The sequence below is a fragment of the Malurus melanocephalus genome, unplaced genomic scaffold (genome assembly GCF_030028575.1).
Source record: "Malurus melanocephalus ecotype Western Australia unplaced genomic scaffold, MMel_1.1 scaffold_77, whole genome shotgun sequence".
In the NCBI taxonomy this organism is placed as follows: Eukaryota; Metazoa; Chordata; class Aves; order Passeriformes; family Maluridae; genus Malurus; species Malurus melanocephalus.
In genome coordinates, this window is record NW_026623309.1 from 1,286,774 (window position 1) to 1,308,528 (window position 21,755).

The following is a 21,755-nucleotide window of genomic DNA, read 5'->3' on the forward strand; positions in this document are numbered from 1 at the left end:
CTTATTGACCGGAAGAGTCGGTAAACAAATGAAGTATAAGTGACAGTACGAGACCAGAGTAACAGTAATTAGCRATGTGACTCCATGAGTAATAGGAAAATTGCCCTGACCCAGTTGATGGCAATGGCAACGAAATCTTTTTAAATTTTTTTAAAAAATTTAAAATCCACAATAGATGGGTCTTCTACCAACACTTATCAGGGTCATGGGCAAGATTTCTGGTTGCCACACAACCCATTTGGCTAGTATTGCACTGCTCCTGTGTTGGGACACACAGTGGTGGATGTGCTGCCTGTATTGGCCAGAGCCAGGCGCAGGTGAAASAGAAGGATGGGCTGGCAGCATCGCCTCAGCACACTGTACCTGCAGCTGCCTGGCACACATCTGCAGGGCTGCCTGCTACAGGTCTGCAGGGTATCCTGTGTCCACAGGACYCTCCAGCAAACCTCCCCTCTTTGCAGAGAGCACAAGCACTCGTGTGGGAGCCCTGCTGGCTTCTGCTGTGTCAGGTTCTCACTGTCACCCTCTGCCTTGTCAAGCGCCACACGCAGTCCTGGCTGAGCTGCCACACCTCTGCTGCTGTTCTGCACACTCTTGCACAAAGGACTGCCAGCTGTACAAGGGCATATCAATATCCTGATGTTCCACATTTATCCCACGCTACCCTCACTTCAGTGCCAACACAAACATTTCAGAGAGTTTGGATTAATGAGAGCATAACGAAAACAAATCTGATCTGTCTGTGCATGCTTTTTATCTGTTGGAATCACACCACATRTGATTTTCTACCTCTCCTGAATAAAGACGAATGTTAAAACACAGAAATGAGAGCATTTTAATGCAAAAGTAGAATTATCCTTCAAAAGATTTTATTTCTTTGATGAAAATATCATTCACAAAATGATATCACTCCCCCACCAAATCACTCCCCCACCAAAACTACCAGCTGCTCTCAAGTAGTACATGGCCAAGAACAAGTCCTTGGTAAGTTCCATAAAATAAACTTTAGTTTTATTTCTCTAAGACAAGACACACGCACACAAAATCAATTCTCCAAATTTCAGGGCTCCTGATTGCTTGCATAACTGACAGGAAAYGCACTGGTTTTATTATTAATGCACTAAAAGTGCAATAGTAAAAGGTCTGAAGAAATACTTGCAAAGCATGAGCACAGAAAAAAATCRCTTAAAAGCAAGTGGTATTGTCTGTGTGTTGAGAGAGGCAATGAAACTGATTGTAATAAGGCAYCTAGTTGTAGTTTGTACAAAATAAYACAAGAGTTGGAAGGGGAAYGCAATAAATATGCAAATATTATACAGTGTACAACAAAATACTCACTTTGAGACTCTATTTTCTTTGAGGTACAATTAAAAAGTTTTTATCAAACTCCAAATATCTGTAACCAGTTTAGCAGTTGGTTGTTCTTTAGTCATCCAAGGAAAGGAGCAATCAGTAGATGAAGTCTGGCAGATGCAGACTCCAGATAGAACCCATGTCTCCAGCACTGGTTATAATTAACACTGGACTAGCTCACAATACAGTTCCTGCCTTAACTCTTCAGACCTAGATTAAATTACCTAGGAACGACTGTAATTGGAAAAGAAAATATAGCTACCCGAGCAGGAAGGTGTGGAGGAGCGGAAAGGCGGCCCCATCAGAGCCCTGCGGGGTGTGCCCCCCTGTGCCTGCCCCGCGCTCCGCTGCCCGAGTGACAGGTCCCAGCTCTCCTCGGCTCTCCCAGCGGCAGCTCCTCCCTTCTGGCCAGATGGACAGCACAGCTCGGTCTGGGGCTCCGGCTCCAAGGGACCTGGGCAGAAAGCAGCCTTTTATAGCCGGCACTCCGCCGCCCCGGCTCACACCTACACACTGCGCTGCCGAGCACGGCGCCGCTGCCGGGACCCGCACCCCCGCCCGCCGCTGCCCATGGCGCCGCTGCCCCCGCTCCTGCTGCTGCTGCTGCTGCTGCCGGCGGCCGGTGAGTAGAGCCGTACGGGGCCGGGGCTCGGGACACTCACGGTCAGACAAACGGCCCCGTCCGCGGCGCCTCCGCGGGCTCTGCTGGGCGCGCTCCCGTGCCCGGAGCCGGCCGGATGGGGCTGGGCAGCGTCGGGGGGCAGAGGGGAAGAGGGGTAGAGAAAGGAGCGTTCGGAGAAACACTCGCGGGAAGAGCGTGTCTCACTGTCACTGTGACAGGTGTCACAGGCGCTTGTACACGGCTGGGTGGAACTCACCCGGAGCAAACCCCGATCTGCCGCTGACAGCGGCGGCTGGAGCTGCCCCGACAGCCCGGCCGGTGTCCGCCCGCACCTGCACACGGGAGCGGGGCTGGAGGGGCTCTCATTATTTCTGTAAAGTTCATCAGTAATAGCCAACTCTCTACTAACGAAGTTCCATGTTCCAAACCAGTTTGCAGCTTGCACGTGCAATAACAATCTTTCTATAAAGCCAGTATCTTTACCCCCACTCTTCTCCGGGTATTGGGGTGAGCTGTCGCGGAGCACTTGAGTTACTAAGCAGTTCAGAAGCAGGATTTGCTGGAACTGAGATTGCCTRCAAAACCCTAACTGGGTTATTCTGAAAAATGAGTCAGTCTTTATGAATAAGTTATGATGTGAGAATATAATTAAAGGACCCCTGCCTCATACCTTCATACAGCCAATTACTCACTTTGCAAATATTTAATTATTTTTTTTTTCGTCTCCTACATCCTATTTATTAAGCAGTATTAAAGAACATTTGGAACAATTCACAGTCCATTTCTTCATAGGTTTTCTRAGTATTAATCAGTATAGTATCTGAACGTACTCATTTTTCTAAAACTATATTATTGTCCCTCTTTTTCAGATAGGTAGGTGRGCTGACACAATAAAGCATCCTCTAATTTTAGGTTTCCATGGTGACATGATAGAATCCAATTTTACCGACAACTCCATAAAATTATGTGGAACTTCAGCTGCTCAAAAAGCCTGGTTCCGAGTACTGTGGTAGTTTGGCACTCCGACCCCAGGATATTCAGCAGGTGGGGAGCCTACTGTTAGTAAACATCAACAGGCATTGTTTTAAAGTGATTAAATTAACCTCATGCTGAACCTTTTGACTGTTKTAAGGATAAAATCCTAGCTTCCAGAATAGCATTCAGCTGCCTTAAGTAAAAGATTCCCATGCACTATATTTTAAAACATTCCTACACGGCTTGCGAATTCAACACAGCAAATCTTGCAAATAGCAGGATTCTAAGGAAAAGAGCCTCAATTCATTCTTAGAACAGATTCTGGGCACAGAATRAAGCAGGATCTGGGAAAAAGGCAGTCGCGTGATTAAAGCCCATAAGGTAAGGTGCTTGCATAATGGGGCCAACTTAGGGCCCCTCCAAGCTCCCTGCCCCAATTCTGCTTCCTGACCTCAGATTGCCCCTATGATTCCTTCTGCATTTTGATCACCCTCCAGACTTCATCCTTTGCATGGCACAAACCGCAGCAAGAACATTAAGGAAAGCCATGAAATCACTGCTCCTGCCAGCCTGGAGTGCTCATTACAGAGAGCCAGGCTGTGCTCTGATAGCTCTGAGTCAGGCACCTCAGTCASCCACCCGTGGGCAGTGAGGAGCATGGGAAATGCAATTTATGTTTCTCAGTTGGTCYGAAGTATCGATACAGGCAAATTCAACCTTTCCAAAAATTTACATGTGGTCAGAGTTTGTAGAGATGGCACCTAAATAGGCTGGGCTATAAAATGAGGTGGGAAAGGCTACCCCTGATGGCTTAGGAAACAAGAGGTAAAAATCTAAGCAAAGATTAAAAAGTTTCTATAAGGTAAACAGTTCTTTTTGCAAGATCTGGGAGATGAATCATAAAGCCYGATTATTCCCAAGTTTCAAGTTCCGAACTACTGGAGCACTATGACTGCACAGAGATATCCCTATAGGAAATATTACACATATTTAACATCAAAAAATGTTTCTGTTGCCTCAGTCTTTGAAAGAACRGCTTAAAAATTCTTTTAAAATCCACAAAGCATCATACACTGTGTTAGATGCTAATAAGATAGGTATCATAATTATGCAAATTTGTATATCTCAGTAAAAATATGAGTATCCATCTGGAAAAATAATCATTATCTTTACATTGAGCCCATTGCAAACAGGAAAAGATAGGAAATATGACTTTTCACAAAAAAACTTAATATGATTCCAATGTTTTTCACCTCTCCACAAATGGAAATTTAAGGGAGTGGATTTTAAAAATACTCTATAAAGCAATGAAATTARGCTCAATCTGGCTCACTCCCTTTTCCCCCACCTACTATGTTGTGTTTGACAGAGCCACACACAATCTGCATGACAAAACCCAAAAAACAGAGTAGACAATGAGGGACAACACTGCTCTTTCAGGAATGCAAATTATACTTGATTTTCTCAGGTAACAGAAAGTTCATCACTTCTACTGGTCATAGATTTAAATCAAGAGACTGGGAATTGTCCAAAGTTAGCAAACAATTCTCTGATGAAACCAGGAATATGACTTGGAAATCCTCGTTTTCTTCTTGACTTGTAGCTCTCCTACAACAACCTTCTGTAATTGTGGGGAACTGAGACACAATGTCAAAAYTGTCACTCTTTTCAGAATCACCAGGGTCATGCAGAGGAAACCCAGTTTTCCATTAACCATGGTTCCTTCAGATATTACTAGCTGTCTCCAAGAGTAACCCTTACTCAACATTGAAGAACATGAGCTGTTGTCATTTGTCATGCTGCAGCCTTATTGCAATGATTTTTTCAGCTCAGAATTCACTGAACCTGTACCGACAATGAAGATAACACTTTCAATGCTATCATAAAAATAATTTTTTAAACAAATGGATGCTTTWGCTGCCCAGAACCAAAATATAACACTCACCATACAGGTTGTATTCTGGAACAGGGGCCAGGCACAACAGATACTATTCCCTATCATAGCAAGGAAGTTGAGTGCCAACTCAGCAGTTTTGAAATGAATGYAATCGACTACTGAGCAAAGAAGCTTTTCTTAATTCCTCAGAATGTGCTTGCTTTTAATCAATAAACAAAGCTGCATGTGCAAGCTTAAGCACYCTTGTTTCAACACTTCTCTCCCTACATCACATGCCCACAAAGCAGGAGGGACAAGATAGGGGAGTAGTCACCAGACAGAAAAGTACAAAATGTTGTCTCAGGATTCTTTCTAAAGTGTTCTTTTACCATTATCAAACACAAATCAATTACATTTCTTAATGAGGTGATTTCATGGGGTGTTTAAATTCCATTCTTTCATGAAATTAAAAGTGCCAGAGGTCACCAGCATCCCACGCATTTCAAGTTACTCAACTGTGCAGATTTTCCATTAACTGATTATAGTTAATAATATAATCCTTTATAATATAATCTATTACAAAAGATTACTCTATTAGGCTATTATAATAGACTATGTGATTATACAGATTATATAAAACTGCGTAATCATATAGTTACTTTACATGTAAATAAAAATCAAAGCCTTCACCAACAAAGTCTGAGTATCTTTTTCTGTTGTCTGTCTCCCTCACAGGTATTATCAGTTATGAAATCTTAATGTCTTTTGCAATCTGTAACCAGTACTGGGAGTTTAGGTTTATAAAGTGTTCTCTTAATACAAAAATAAATAATTAGTTTAATTAGTAAGAAACTCTAATCAGAAACCGTCCACTAATTTGTTGTGTAGTCATTCAGTTTCTTAAATTTTGCTGTGAATGACTTGTAGCCTGTACTGCAAGGAGAGGCTGTCCATTACCACTAGGGGTCTTCAATGTGTTGGTTCAGCCTGCAGGAGGACAAGAATCCCTTAAAATATGAGAATCCCTTAAAACATGAGATAATTAAAATATGGTTCCTAAAGAAAGTTTTGTTCTGGAGAAATAATAGTGAGAATCCCTTAAACAACAACCCTCAACGCAATTAAACAGAAAAATAACCAAACCCCTCCTTTCTTCTTTCCCCAGAAATTACTCCAAGCGTGCACCYATTTCCCTGCTCTACATCCACCACACCAACCACACCAGTAATTTGGCTGCTCTGTCTAAAAATGAGGAAAACCAGAACCCTACAATAAAGGACCTATTTGTTCCAATGTAAAGCACTACATTCTACAAAATAACATGGGCAAAAATACACGTTATGTTAAGGAGAAAGCACTGCAGCCCTGGGGCAGCTAATTTTAGCAGATGGGTCTGGGCTACAGAACATTCTGGCCCTCACCAGTTTGAGGAATGGAAATGACTGGAATCTCTCTCCATGGGAAGAAACAACTGCAGCTGCTCTCAGTGTTCAGTATTCTGCTCACTGTGGACTAGGGAAAAAGGGACTGGGTCRGGCAGCATGGCCCCAAAGTGTGAAAAACAAAATTGTATTATTGCAAGTCCTGTCTTTTATTATAAATTCTTTAAAAAACCCAAACAATCATGACTATTTTCTATTTGCTTGCTGGATTCAACAACAGTTTTTTTGTTTTTTTTTTTTTCCCCACAGTTTATAAAGGCACTTTTGGGGAAACACATTTGAGAAATCGAAGAGGAATTCTGGAATTAGCTGGAGCCATCAAATGTACCACAGGGCGCTCTCCTTTTGCCTACCTACGCTATGGATGCTACTGTGGCCTGGGAGGAAAAGGATGGCCCAAGGACAGAGTAGACTGGTGAGAGTAACTATTTATCTGAGTAATTAAGTGCTGAATGCAGATGACAGATAAAAGGACTAAAATATAAACTAGGCCTATTTAATATGAGAGGGAACAAACATACATACCTCAGATTACTAAGAAACTGTGAAGCATTCAAATGGTATTTCTGTAGATCTACATGATCTTGGCTTTAATTCAAACTCTCATTGCATTGATAAAGGATTCACAGTACAACTGASTTTCTTTGCTGTTGCTGTTCAGCAAAGAGCTAAACAGCTAAAGCCTCGATGAAGAAGCTTTAAAGCTCAAACATTGAAGTAAAATGTTTTTTAAAAAGGCAATTAAATATCTTGATTTTACTATCTTCCATGTTATCAGTATTCAAAATAATACACAAAAAATTATGCAAAATTTAACCGGTTGAAAAATAAGAACGATTCTAAAACCCAAACCTTTCCATTTAGTACTGAATYTCAGTATACTGACTATCATCCATGTAATTTAGAATTAAACATTGGCTGACAAGAAGATGATTTTCTAGATTTTTATCTGGTTTTGTTTGTTTTGTTGTCGTTGTGTGATTTGGGATCTTAAAAAAAAATTCTATGCATGAAATGGAGTAATTAAGCTATATTGTTCAACTGTTATGTACCACAGGATCTTTACACAGGGATTTGTGGGGAATGACCAAGTAATTACTTAATAAGCATAGGAAAACAGTAATTGCTAAGTGAGAGCTCACTGCACTAACTTTTCCTTTTGCAGACACAATTCCACAGGTAACTTAAACACCATCTAAACCATGTGCCTACTGTAATATGACTGTTTTAGGGTACCAGGAGGAAACTGAATGAATGAATGAATGAATGAATGAATGAATGAATGAATGAATGAATGAATGAATGAATGAATGAACGAACACTTTGTGGCTACACCCTTTCCTTCCACCAAGTCAAAAAGAAAGGCTGTAATTAGTCTGCAGCAAAAATGTACGAGCTGCCTATTTCAGGTCCTTGTTACCTCCCCTACTTTCTGTCCTGGGCTTACAATGATTCTGTACCAGAGACACTACACCAGCATATTTTAAAATGCCTTTTAAAAGCATTAAAATGTCATTAAAACTTTTATGTACTGTTCAGTTTCACAATGTCATTAAAAGTCTATACATTTTTGTGCCAGTTATGACAAGAATTATTTTGAAATAATAATTATRAACAATTTTCCAAATTTCTGATGATACTGAGCTAACAGTTCTTTWTGAAGGGGCTAGGAGAAAGACATATCCACGTAACACTGAAAATGCTTTGAAGATTCAACTAGCTCAATGTACATCAGACATTCTTCTCATCATTGATTTCATGAAAAAGTARTAATTTTTTTCATGTAATGTATTAAAACATTATCCTGGTTTTGTTACTGAGCAGTTAATGTTTGTATACTCACTGAGTTGACTGTTTTATTATTCCATAGCTATAGTAACCCACTGATAAATCTCCCCCTGATTGTATGACCATAAATGACCTTTTCTGTTGCTCTCAGGTGCTGCTTTCACCACGACTGCTGCTATGGTAGGGCAGAACAAGCAGGCTGTCAACCAAAGACTGAAAGTTACCACTGGGAATGTGAAGACCATTCTGCTGTGTGTGGTGAGTGAGCACTTGGAGGGTTTTGGTGTTGGGTTTTGGGAGTAGGTTGTTTTGTTTGTTTCTTACTTCTACTGCTTATCTAATTAGAGAGGTATTTTCTTAATTAATTATAAAACTCTGAGTTTACCATCGTTACTTTTGGTGACTTTTTTTGGCCAGGATGCACTGTGCCTCAAGAAAGCACAGCTACACCAATCAGCTAATGCAGTTTCTTCTTCTTAATYCTTCCCTACTGACTGACATAAGCAAACAAAACTCATCTACAAGTGTCTATTACCTTTTCAGAAAAMACAACCAAAATCCTCCTTTTACTCAGCACTGACAGTTGTTGAGGAGCCCATGTTATGCTACTCCCTGCAAGTCTCCAGCTGGAGAGCAATGACTAACAGGAGATGAGAAAATTGTAACAGTTTATAGAGGATCTTTTCCCTGCTTAGCAGAAAATATTTCCCAGCATTTGTAAGTTTATAATTGACAAGTTTTGGGCATATTTACTCCATATCAATTGCACTGATGGCTGCAATTTATGAATGAATTCATAATTACAGTTTACAATTTCAAACAATGAGGTTATAAAATACTTGATGAGTATGCTTATTTCTGGAAGTTAAATTAACAAATACTGATTTGAAAATATTTATATAAGTGAACAAATTGGAACAGATTGCTGACCACATCCTGATATGTTTTGCTTAATTGTTCCAAAATGTACTTGCCATGCTGAGGTAAAGCAAGGACAAAAAGATCTCAAAGAAAAAAATTGCAAAAAATGGTTAACAGGAAAACCCAGCTCTTCTTTTACGTTATTTGTTCACAACTCCCAAAGCTTTAGCAACTGTTCTCCAGTCAACCTCAAAGACTCATTGAAACTGTAACTTTTCACAAACCCCCGACATTTACAGGGCTTTTTTTCTTGTTACATTTTTTTTTTTTATTTTTTGTATGTTGTTTGGGAGTTGGTTTGCTTGTGCTGTTTTTAAAATCAGATGCTAGGTCAATTACTTTGCATGTAATGTTAAGGTTCTCCCTAGCATGCAAATCAGCTTGAGAATTGGTTATAATTTGCACTACAGAAATGCAAAAACCCTTCATAAACTTGTTCAAAACAAATCTGAATTTTTGACTACCATGGTTTAAAGGCAACACAGTTGGCCATTCACAGAGAACATAAAAACATCTCCTTTCATAACTCAATTTAAAATTTGACTGACCTGAAAACAAATGAAAGTTTTTACATTACTATCTTTCCTCCTTTGCATTCAACCTCTACTTTGCCCAAGTATCTCCCTCATTCAGAATCTCTACTTGCTCTTTTTTTTTTTTTTTCTTCCCCTGTCCCAGACGGACAAAGCATCTTCTCTCTCACACTAATTAATCACATTACAGTCCACTCTTATTTGGCTGTGGAGATTCTGATCCTGACAATATTTAAAATACTGGCCAAGGCAGCAGGCATGTTGTCAGGAAACAAAGTCCCTGGCATCATGGAGAAGATAAAGTCTGGAGCAATACCAGGAGAAACACAGAAGAAGGAATAGTTGTGAGTTAACATGTTTTGATTTTGTATCCTCTCATGTTGTTCATGCTACTTATGCTATTGAGCAGCTCTTAGGGTAGCTAGTAGCAGCATAAACATATATACATTAAGAACACTTCCATTTCATGGCAGAATTTGAGTTCATTCACAAAATGGAACACTTGTTCTGCTCCTGGACAAATCTCAAACAGAGATTTGGCTAAGCTTTTAAAATGGTAAACACTCAGACAAAATGTAATCAAGGATTCTTCAGTTTACAGACAGTTACAGAGAAAAAAACCACACACTTCTGGGTTGGCACACTGAAACCAAAATACGTTGCTGTAGAAGAAAATGTTCATGCCAAGAAGAAACGCTCATGCCAAGAAATCTGTTAAGTTACAACACTACAATTATAAAACAAAAACATGACAAGACATGGATTTTATCACACTTTATCACACATTTTACCTAACTTCTTACTGAGTGCCTTAATAAAAAAAGGTGGGCAATTTAGGCTAGACATGGAACTTCTTTGCATGCCATGTATATATCCCATATATAATTTTTAATGCTCTATCCTTTAATAGATTAAAGGGTATGTGAATGGAAATATCTTCCCAAAGTCAAGTTCAGAGCAAGAGGGCAGGCAGGGATGGTCACATACCACTTTCTACAGAGGGCTCAGTTATCAGAGTTTCTCTATTTAAAAACTTGAAGAAAAGCATTTAAGTCTTTATCTGTCTTTTGTATTTTTACCTGCCAAGACCACTGATCACTGGCTGAACCATGTTTTCAGTTTTACCAGAGCTCACAACAGTTCCTATTGCATTTGAAATCTAAGAGGCATTTTTACAACAAATATGGAAGGTGAGGGAGCAATTCTTGGTATTCCATTCAGTATTTTTAATTTCTTCAGACTAAWATCAAACTTACTGTGTTTTCTTTCAGACTCACTAGAAGATAAATGTCAAAGAATGGCATGTGAATGTGACCGTGAAGCTGCCAAATGTTTTTCTAGAGCTCCCTACCATAGAAAATACCTTTTGTGGCCAGATTTTATGTGTGGTGACATTCAGCCTTTGTGTAGGTATTAGACATATGATGCTGATGTATTTAAATCTAAAATGACTTTTTGTCACAGTAATGACAAGAAATGATTTTCCCCTTTCTTGATATTTCTTCATGCCACCTCCTCCTCTTCACCCCAGAATGGCCAAAGTAAACACTTTTCCTCTTATTTACCTTCTCCAGTGCATTTTTATTGACTAAATAGAAATCTGAGTTTATCAGTTTAAGGAGTACCTAACAACATTCATTTTGTTTATATTCAGATTCACAGAATCATTCGCTGTGAGCTTTTTATCCCCCTCCACTGGGGGATAAGGTACAAATCAAACTTCTCCACAAATGTTTATCTTMATATTTACTAACTTTGAACTGACTAGAAAAAAAAGCATAAAGTGATAGTGACAGCACAAAGAGCCCTCTCATCTACATTAAACACTTTYCATAAAACCTAATTTAACTGTTGTATCTCATTCACCTTAAGTAATGCAGCCTGCATTAAAGAAGGCCTAAAATAATTTCTTTTCTCTAGCATTTACTTTCTCAGTGGTTTTCTAAACAGCTGCTTATTTAATATGGCTCAAGCTCCTTACYCTATGTACATTCTGAATTTCCTGTAAGCACAGGGAGTTCTCCCCTTAGAACTTTAGAGCCAGATCTAAAAATGCAAAATGCAAATGCAAACCATCACCAAAACAGGACATGAAAAAAWGTAGAATTTGTTGGGACCAACTGGCTTTGCCACAAGTGTTTGATCCTGGACAGCAAGAGTTCATGAAGTTCAGAAGTGTATAAACCTCAGCAGGATGTAAAGATGATTTCACCTAGGGTCACTCTGTAGACTTTTTTTATCTTTTGGGAAGAGAAAACTACCATGAATTGCTGATAATACACTGGTTTGTAAATGCTATTTTAACAGTTAYAGAGCCAGCAGTGTTTTATGTTTACTTTCACCCACCTCAACGCACTCAAAGATGTAGGGCTAGAGAACAGGTTTGCACAAGTTAAAGCTAATGACATGTGCTTCCATAAATCAAAACCCAAACAAAATAACCCACCTCTATAGCAACAGTGAAGATTTCCAAAGAGATCTTTAATCTTGAAAAACATTCATAGGCAAATTTAGTTCATATTACTGACACAAATGAAATAAACAAAATAACAAACCAATGCAGAATGCAAGGGGACAAAGCTTTCGAAAAATCTTAATTTTTGCTTTAGTCAAAAGAACATACATTAACAAATGTCAATCTTGCTTACACAAAATAACTTTCCAGGCAAGATTTGCTCACAGATATAGATGCACACATTATATTGCTGTAAGTAATTACAGTGTCAGGTCACTTTTCCAAAATAATCCTTTTTAAGAGATAACCCTGAATTTAAGAATTAGCAGCAGAATTCCAGAGGAGAGAATTAAAGGAGCTAATGATGTTGTCTAACTGATCYGAATAAAAAATTTTGTATGGTAATCACAACATTTCCCAAGACACAAGAAAAACTCAAGCAGTCTTTGTCTTCAACTACAGGAATTTTAGAACAACCTCTACTGTGAGACTGTGTATAGGGCTGTCACAACTTTACATGTAAAGAAGAMTGAAATAAATGAATTACTTTCAATAACAAGCCTATCCAGGAAGGGCATTCCTTTGGCAAACTTCAGTTGAGGAACACATTGCTCAGGTATGAAATGCTAAGTTTAAAAGGAAAAGAAAAAAAAGGAATCACTGTAGCAGTGCAGAAGACACCGRTTTTAAGGCAGGCTTGAAAATACACAGAATGCTCAGGACAGAATAAAGAAGTTTATCTGATCAAAAATAGGGTACAGGAATGTGTATTTTTGTTTTCAAGAGAAAATTCAATTTTCCTTCATCCTTCACTTTGGAATCGGCTGAGTTAAGTTAAGAGTAACTTACCTTAAAGCTTTTTTGTATGGTTAAATTAACATAATCCACCATTTTCACTAACACATACATAAAGAAAAGCAAAGTTTATTCAAAATGTCCATTTTTAGAAACTAAACAGCTCAAAAGTTCCAACGCCAATCATTGCACTTGTGTCTCCAGACGCCTTATCTCTGTAACCACAAGATCAATGTTTATAATTGGGTTAAAATACAAGGCCCAGTAAAACAAACAATTGCAGACAAACTGAGGAATAAAAGGCCAAAAAATGGCAACAAAAAGTCCCTGGGTTGAGACTTTCCAGAAATGTCTCCACATTCTGTGAGGAATAGTCCTGTGAAAAAGGAAAGGGAGAGGCTTAGAGGAACTTTTTGGTTTGCTTTTGCCTGTTCAAAGAAAAGCTAATAKGTGCTGCAGCTTTAAAATACTTAGCCCTTTCTCAGCTACCTGTAAAAAACACCATTTTGCACTCCAGGAAAAACTTTCTTGAAACCCGGTAGTACCAGATTTAAAGAGGAAGCACTAAGTCAGTGCACTTAGACCCCAAAGTCCAGCAGGTGCCACTGCCATGCCAGCTCCGCCTCAGCTTATCCCKGTGCTGTTCTAGGCACGTTCTGCCCTCTATCGGCTGGCAGAGGGAAAACCCACTACACRCCAAAACAAGAATTTCTCCCATTCAGCTTCCAAAATCTGGGAACAACAGATCACGCCAACTGTGAAGTAATGTATGCTGAGGTAGTAACAGAAACCAGAAATTTTGAYAAATTATCAGAACCAGTATCAGTATAACTAAACTTATTTATGATTCTGAGCACTCACCCTGTGCTAACTATACTCTAAGCATATCATGACCAAATTCTGTTGTATTTATTTCTCAGCTGACAGCTGATGCCAGGCTCTATAAGAGGCAGTTCTCAAGGTAAGGGTTAATATTTCCAGTGGTTAAGAACATGCTTATTACTGTTTCTGCATTTGCTRCATCTGCTAAGTAAAAGCAGCTGTAAGAAACCCTTGACAGCATGCACAGAAATAAAAGGTATCYAAGAGCAAGCAGTAGCATATGTTGGAATTCAGACTCCCATGTTGTTATTAACCTCAGAGTTCAGGTTAGACACTGTCATTTCAGTAAGCAACTGTGAAATTTTAAGATTCTTACTTTCTCTTTATAAGGCCACGTACCTCCTTACCCTCTTAAACAAGTTCAGTAAGACTTACTTCAATTCTCTTCTTGACCAGAGCCTCCAAAAGGAGAAYAATTCCAAAACAGAGAGCAACATGGCATTTACAATTATAAATCTTGATGTCCAGTAGTGCACATCTAGCCAATCCCAAGCAAATTCAGCTATCAGCTGGTATGGCAAAAATAAATACTTTACAACGAATTCTCTCCATTGTCTCCAAGAAGGATCTTTAAGGTCCTGTAAATTAGGATAAAAAGACTGTTAATCAATTTTCTATTAAATAGACACAACACTGGCTTATTTCCACTTATTTCTGTGTTTTGTTGAAAAGCTGGGTTTTTTATACACTGAAAGCAGTAATTTATCTGTATTACACTTGCTAGTAGGTAACACTGTAATGCAGTAATTTCCATTAGATTAGAGCATTCACAGACAGGCAGACCTGATAATGCCATTTGTTAAAATACAGGAAATTTGAGTGAAGAGCCTTTCTGTARTCATGTGAACCTCAGAAGAATCAGTTTCACACATTTAAAGTCTTAAAAGCCTTAAATCAATCTTATTAAAGGTAATGGTTGCAGCACTGGTGATTGCATACAATAAAATCAAGGAACTATTTACTCCACAGGTTTGTTGTTTTTAAAGTCATGATATAAAGAGACAAAATGGTGAATAATTACATCATGGCTTTATGCTGCTAGTATGAAAATGCCTGTAAGTAAAGCAAGCAGCATATTTAATGTTTTGAACACTTACYAGCAATTTTGTGACAGTATCTTCATACTTCTCTTCTTGCATAGGGCAAATTGTGTGGATGAAAGGTAGGAAAGCTTCTGCATAATCAAACAAATACAGGTATAACATACTGAGTCTTGGAGAACTCTTCAGTGCATACAGAAGAAAGAGTGATTTTCCTGGGTTTACAGCCTGAAAGGTATCAAATTATCAAGTTTYAATCAGTGAAAAAATGAAATTAATGGGACATGCCAGTTCTTAAATTTTCTGACAATCATTATTCAAAGAATTTTTTTACAAATTAACAGTTCATAAAACTGAGTAGTTTTTACACAGGTGATTTTACTACCTTAACATTCCTCCTGGCTTTAAGAGAATTTTCTATTAAATACATAATTTWAAAAACAATTAGTATACATGATATGACACACTTGATATAAAATTTACCTTATATTCCCAAAGATTCTGTGGTGGTTTAACACCTAAAGTTTTCACACATTCCAGTTCTGCCACAATAGCTCTCCTATGGTTACTGTTCTCTACATTGTAAGGCTCTTTGGTGAAATCCTCCTCAGTCAGTGTTAGGAGGAGTCTACAAAAGCAAGAATTTGGAAAATTAACAGTGCCCATTCAGCAAAGAGATCTGACTAAAAAATATACAACTGCATACTGAAACAATAAGCAACTGATACACGRTAGCACCTTTTRGGTTAAAGAGCCATAGAATACTTTGGATTGTCAGGGACCTTCMAAGATCATCATCACATTCCATATCAAGTGTTCTACACCAACTGCATTTCAGAGCCTGGGTTTTAAATTTCCTTCTTTTCCAGTTTCCTCTTGCCTGCTTTCAGCACAACTGCTGGGGGKGAATCCATRYGCATACAGCACATKCGTATTTCCACAAGAAAGGAAAGGTGGAAGGGCTGTATAATACATCAGCAGAATTTTACTTTCAGTATCATTTCAGTCTGCATTGTCAGCATTTTAAAAAGTTATTAGAAAAWTTTAAGGTAGCTTGCTCAGTACCTACTATTTATGCCTTCAACAATAGTTAAAACATCCTCTGAAATTTATTCTGATACATCAAAAGAATATTCCCACAATCCGTGGAACAAAGTGCAGTCATTTCACAATAAACTATCCCTAATGGATCTATCAGTAGTCCAATCACATACTCATTGTCCTTGACCATCAGGCCTCTCACCTTCCATTTACTTTCTCCAGTAAAAATCTTTCTTTGTAATGTGAAGCCCATGGGCCCAGCTGCTCTAGCCACAGTATCACTTCCTCAGCAGTCCACTTAGCAACAGGCTTGTGGACAAGAAGATCATCTTCAAATTCCCTGCTACTCCAGTGATAGCCAAGCAGAACTACCTATAGGTAGATTACAAAGATAAATAAAAAAAATCCTTTACTTGCAAAGTAAATACATTAATGATAAAAAAAAAACACACAATAAGGGGCTTGACATGTAGAATCTTCCATTTAATGGATATTAGAATATTCAGGTTATAAGAAAGTATGTTGAAGTTTTACCCTCTTTGTCTAACTTCAATTTGCTGCACATTGCAATTGAAGTTCCTGACAGACAGCTCTGAAGGTCACTTTACTTAACTCTGCTCAGCTGGAGTCTCTTCTGTGGTGACAATCTTTCTAATGTGCATGTAATTTAAGAATATTTGATTGCATACTTAATGAAGCAAATAGAGAAAAAGAACCTGATGAAACTTACTGCTACACAAGTTAAAGCTGTCAGAACGCCTGAGAAAAACCCTCCTCGAGGATTGATTCTTCCTGTRCTTGGAACTGTAGGCATCTGGTCATTCCCATATTTTTGGAAAGTTGCTAAGCTGCGTGCTACATCACTGTTTTGTTGAATATCTTCTTTTCTTTGTTCAATGGCATCAGAAAATAGCTTTTCAATAACATCCCTAATAGGAAAAATATTTGTCATTATACTGTAATCATTGATATTCAGARAAGGGATTCATTTTTGGATTCTTGTTTTCCAGCCTCTACTGAACTACCATCTTTGAAAGCAAGAAAAAATTAGTTATTAAAGCTTTGTAAACTTAAAATTGTACCAATAACTTCCAAACAYTTTCCTTAGTTTCTAAARCTAAAACATCACGTATTTTAAAATACCATGCATCTCCCAAGTTATTTCTGGCAAGCCTCAATTATTAAAAAATGTTACGCAAAAGACAACATAAAAGCCTACCATCARTCCTACCATCTATTTACTAAACTATTATTAAGCCCAGAAAAAGTATTATTAACAAAAGAACTTGTGTGTAATTCAAGACAGCAAATAGAAGTTTCTAGTTTTGTTCTGCAATATGATCATATTTCTTCCAATAAATAATTCTTATTTCAGAAATAACTAGATGATCATCAATTTAATTTAGAATTATTAGAAAACAACCAGCTATATTAAAAGATTCAGGATCCCACCTCTCCATCTCCCAAAAAATTAGAAGGGGAGGGAAGCCTAGCCCCTAGACAAACCTCCTCCCTCAAAACAAAACCAACCAACCAATCCACCCCTTAATTCCATGTGCCTGAACAGTTCATGCAAGTGCAGAAGATGAAAGTTTTTGGGATTTAAATTTCTTTGCGACAGTTCATATTACCAATAAACTAAGAAAATCTGCATCAAACTCAAGAAACCAGACAGCTAATTTCAGTGGATTTAYTTATCCAAAAATAGCATTCACAAAATAGGTCACTCACCTGAGGAGGATGTTGACTTTGGGGAATCCTTCCCATTTTTCTCTGCATTCAGGGCATTCATTCTTCTTGGATGACACCCACCACAAGGCCAAGCAATGCCTACAGAAGCTGTGCCCACAGTTCAGGGTGGTGGGATTGACCAGAATGTCATAGCAGCARTGGCACAGGAACTCACTGACTGATATCTGCTGGCCAGTGCCAGGAGTAGCGCATGGCTCTACTTTTGCCCTCTCTGTTTCCCCGTGTAAAGTCTCATCTTCTTCCATTTTCTTTTACACCTTACACAAACAGAAAGTTCTCTTAGATCTTCAAACCAGATAAGGCATTACTTCTGCAAAACAGGAAAAAAAAGCTACTATAGAAGTTTAGGATTGTAAAYAATGTAATTTATCATTGCACAGCTTTTCCACTCAGATGGTTTTAAACTTTTTAAGTAACTCAGCCCTCCCCAAAATGAAACAKGATCTATTTTTCAATAACTTGCAAATATTCATTGCCAACTACAATCAAAACCAGATGCTAGATGTAAACAGCTGGGTTCAAGCTCCCTAACTTTCTTCTGCTGTGTTACAAACCACATAAAAGTGAAACAAAATAACCCACTATGATTCAAGCGACTTTCAACAGTATCTTTACTCAAGGTTTTAGCAAAACACAGCAGTAAAATGAAGGATTTTTAGAGGATACAAAGATAAAACACCAGTATAAAGTAATAACCTGATTTACTCCATCCCTCTTCTTCCCAATATGGAATAAAACATTACTAACAGAGGTCAATGCTAGACATTGCCGGGCTTTGYAAAAAAAGAAAAAAAGTTTAATCTACGAAAACACATGCTTCAGAATCATAAGGAACTGACCTGCATRCATTCTCAGCAAAGGTCTGAACTCCACATTCACTTTACTCACAGTTGCTTTGTCAGTATTACAGAAAATGCACAGATAAGAAGAGTTTARGATGGTTCCAAGCTTACCTACTCTCTTGATATTCCCATTCCATTCTCTTAGATGGCAGTACTTAKTTTCTTAATTAAAATACTGATCGAGATCACTCACTCATCACTCATGATATGTTAGAAGATACTAAGAACTGAACAATTTTCTCAGGCACTCCCAAACCAAAATATTACGCTCTGCACCATGTGGCTCCTGCTTACCACTAAGTTACCAACTTGCCATCCAGATCAAGCACAAAGAAAAGCATGTAAACAGGTAAAGAGTAGAAATAAAGAAAAAAAAAAAAACCCAAAAAAAGAAAAGAAAAAAAGCACCCAGTACAGAAACAGAAACCAACAGTGAAACTAGAATCCTCAGACTTCCAAACCTGTATCTTCCTGGCAAACCACAAGGCTRTTAGCTTTCCAAAACACAAACCTGAAACAGCACTTATAAGAGGAGAAATAAAAACAAGGTTTTGCACCTAAAAACATTCTAGCTTTCCTGAAAGACAGAGGCAACAGGATTTCTGTGGGTAGAAAATACTTCACCGCTCAGTCTGCGCCAAGTGAGAGCCAGCAGCAGAATGATTCCTAGCTCCTCTCCTGTCTCTTCCCAGCTCCAACTTCCTGCCCTCCGCGCTGCTTCCTCAGGCGCGGCACGGCCGGTGCGGGCCCGCGGCGTTTCCTACGCAGCCCGGGCAGGGCAGGGCAGGGCAGGGCCAGGCCAGGCCGGTGCGGGGGCGGCCCCAGCCCGATCCCCCAGCCCGATCCCCCAGCAGCAGGCTCGGGCCCCGCGGCGCCCCGGCTGCAGCGCCGGGCCGAGGAACGGCCGGGCCCGCGCCGCCGCTTCCGTCCGTCCCGCCCCGCGGGCACCGAGGCACCGCGGCTCCTCCCCCGCCGCCGCCGCTGGGTAACGCCGCTCGCCCTCTCAGTCCAGCGCTTAAAATCACCGCACACGAGCACTGCTACACTCATGATTTTGGGGATACACGCACTTCTCGCATATTCGTGAGAACTGTGCTACGTTTGCTTACTGTACACTACACACCCAGGTAACTTTCCTTCGCAGAAACTGTTCAAGGTTGATATACAATAAAAATTCCAGCTGGAATCTCAGAAGCAAATGAGACAYTCAGGTGCTAGTTTGTTTGCAGTGCTAATGCATCCTACACAGAGACTATTTTTACCTCGTWATAGTCTGTCTATCCACACACTCACAATTACTTATATTAATCTGTTCCCTTACTGGAGTTCTTTTTTGACTAGTGTACTAAGAAAAYTGATTCACTCTCCACAACTCCCTGACAAGAGGTTGAAGCCAGGTGGGGATGTGCCTCCTCCTCCAGGGAACAAGTAGAAATTGGATGATAGTATTGGTAGTAGAACTGGATGAGTAGAAATTAGGATGAGAGGACATTATCTTAATCTGCACCAGAGAGGTTTAGTTTGACATTAGGAAAGGGTTAGATTAGACACTGGAATGGGCTGCACAGACAGGTGGTGGRGTCACCATCCCTGAAAACGTTTAAGGACTGGACATGGCACTMAGTGCCACGGTCTGGTGGATATGGTGGGTGTTCCGTCTTAGGTGGGACTCAATGGTTTCTGAGGTTTTTTCCAACCTAATTAATTCTRTGAATTTTGAAAGTACCTCTGAGGTGTATTTTGAAAGTACCTCTGAGATGTGTTCAACCCAGCAACATTTTCTTGACGATTCTGTCCCAGTTTGATACATGCTACTAGTCCAGTTCAACTGACATTTCAGCTAATTATTCCAGCCTATTTCAATWAAGAAAACAATAGTATCTTATTGTTTTGTCTTCCATGTTATCCATTTTTTTTTCCAGAGAACCAATGAGCAAATCCTTAAATTACCTTAGCATGAAAGAATTCAAACTCTTCTAGATCTGAGGAAGTTCATCTAGATCTACCTTAGTACATGAGGTGAAAATGTGGCCCAGAATATTTAGGCCTTGTTCTAGAATATAGTTTTTTACTCCTTTTTTGTGTGTGTGTTTTCACTTAGCTTCACATTCAATGTTCAATAGAGTAACAGGACACAAAAGTGTTTGACAGTCTGTGCAGCAGATTTGAATGATGAGAAAACTTGGCCTTTCTGTTCCAGTTTTTAAAACTTTTGATGTATAAAAATGSCATGGAGTCCCATAACTCACTGCCTGTATTGTTCTTTCTCACGTTTTAGATGTTTCTTCTGCTTATGTAACAATACATACATGTTGAAGTAAAAAATGTCTAATCTGTATGACATAGTACTTCAATTCCTATTGCATCCTACACCATTTTACTGTTTGACTTGCAGTTTATTTTGTAGGTGAGGAAAGCAGAGTTCCTGGATTTGCCACCTACTCTGTGGAAAATGTCAGACTTCTAAAACGGCCACCAACCACTTTAAAATACCATGAGCACTTAAACTAGAAACTGCAGAAATGCATCTTAAAGAACTGAGGAGTAACAGGAGAATTTAGGCTTTTACTGCAAAATAGAAACAACTTTACCACTAGCTCTTCTACTACTATCTACAACAATCTTAGTGGGAACCATTTACTCATACCAGTTCCTTTGCTGAGAGTGCCTGTAGAATAAATTGTTTATACTGAAAAGGCACAACTTAATCTTGAAGAAACTTTAAAAGCTCTCTAAGTCCTGCATAGTTTTTATCTKGCTCTGTACACAGAAATTATCCCCCAGTTTTGTGCAGAACTTTTCATTTGTTTTCATTCTGCTGTAATTCTGGAAAAGACGCTTTATGAGCAGTGTGAACCCCAGCCCTGCAGCACACACACTGAACTCCTCCACCGTCCATGCCCACAACTCCTGCCCTCTGCCCCTGTGCAGCACCTTCTCTCTGGGGCAGCTCCGCCATGCACAGCGCTGCTGAGGAGACATCCTGAGGGCGCTGAGCTCTGCTCTTCTGCAACGAGGTGCCAAAGTACCAGCTCTGACAGGAAGACGCTTCTTCTGTAACGATGCAAGACTTTCAGTTCCCATGGACTTATCATCATTAAAGCATCGTCACTAGTAGTTCTCCACCATCCTCTTGGTGTCTCCTAGGCAGATTTCCATTCCGTCTTCCTTGCTGGTGCTAGTTACGCATTTCTGGCCTGAACGGTGAGGGCTTTGTTTGGCGAGGCCCACATCCATGACATTTCACCACAGCCCACAGAACTGTGGCTGGTGTAGGASTTCCTTCCCTCCCGGGACCCGCGGCCGCCTCAAAGCAGCGGCAGGCGGCTGAGGGCACCGTTCGAAGCTGGCGGCACCGGGCCCTGGGCGGACAGGGCGGTGCGGCCCTGAGGGCTCCGCCCCGGTAGGAAATGGCGGCGGGCCGGGCTCACGTGCGCG

At 39.6% G+C, this 21,755-nt stretch overlaps 2 protein-coding genes across 6 annotated transcripts; one reads left to right on the forward strand and one right to left on the reverse strand.

Moving 5' to 3' along the window:
• Positions 1-1,791: 1,791 nt before the first annotated feature.
• Positions 1,792-12,242, forward strand: PLA2G10 (phospholipase A2 group X). The gene is made up of 4 exons (XM_057367293.1): positions 1,792-1,975; positions 6,518-6,683; positions 8,208-8,314; positions 10,782-12,242. The coding sequence occupies exons 1-4, from the start codon at positions 1,924-1,926 to the stop codon at positions 10,925-10,927; spliced, it is 471 nt and encodes a 156-aa protein (XP_057223276.1). The 5' UTR covers positions 1,792-1,923; the 3' UTR covers positions 10,928-12,242.
• A 627-nt stretch (positions 12,243-12,869) lies between these two features.
• Positions 12,870-21,732, reverse strand: BFAR (bifunctional apoptosis regulator). 5 transcript variants are annotated; one of them, XM_057367295.1, is made up of 8 exons: positions 21,252-21,732; positions 17,455-17,785; positions 16,454-16,652; positions 15,926-16,095; positions 15,166-15,310; positions 14,740-14,910; positions 14,018-14,220; positions 12,870-13,136 (listed from the first exon to the last, which is right to left on the reverse strand). In XM_057367295.1, exons 2-8 carry the CDS (start codon positions 17,718-17,720, stop codon positions 12,944-12,946), a joined length of 1,347 nt encoding a protein of 448 aa, XP_057223278.1. In that variant the 5' UTR covers positions 17,721-17,785; positions 21,252-21,732; the 3' UTR covers positions 12,870-12,943. The 5 variants fall into 5 exon arrangements, with proteins under 5 accessions (XP_057223278.1, XP_057223281.1, XP_057223277.1 ...); XM_057367298.1 differs by lacking the exon at positions 21,252-21,732 and adding an exon at positions 18,942-19,112 and having other exon boundaries at positions 17,455-17,732; XM_057367294.1 differs by lacking the exon at positions 21,252-21,732 and adding an exon at positions 18,942-19,112.
• Between the last annotated feature and the right edge of the window lie 23 nt (positions 21,733-21,755).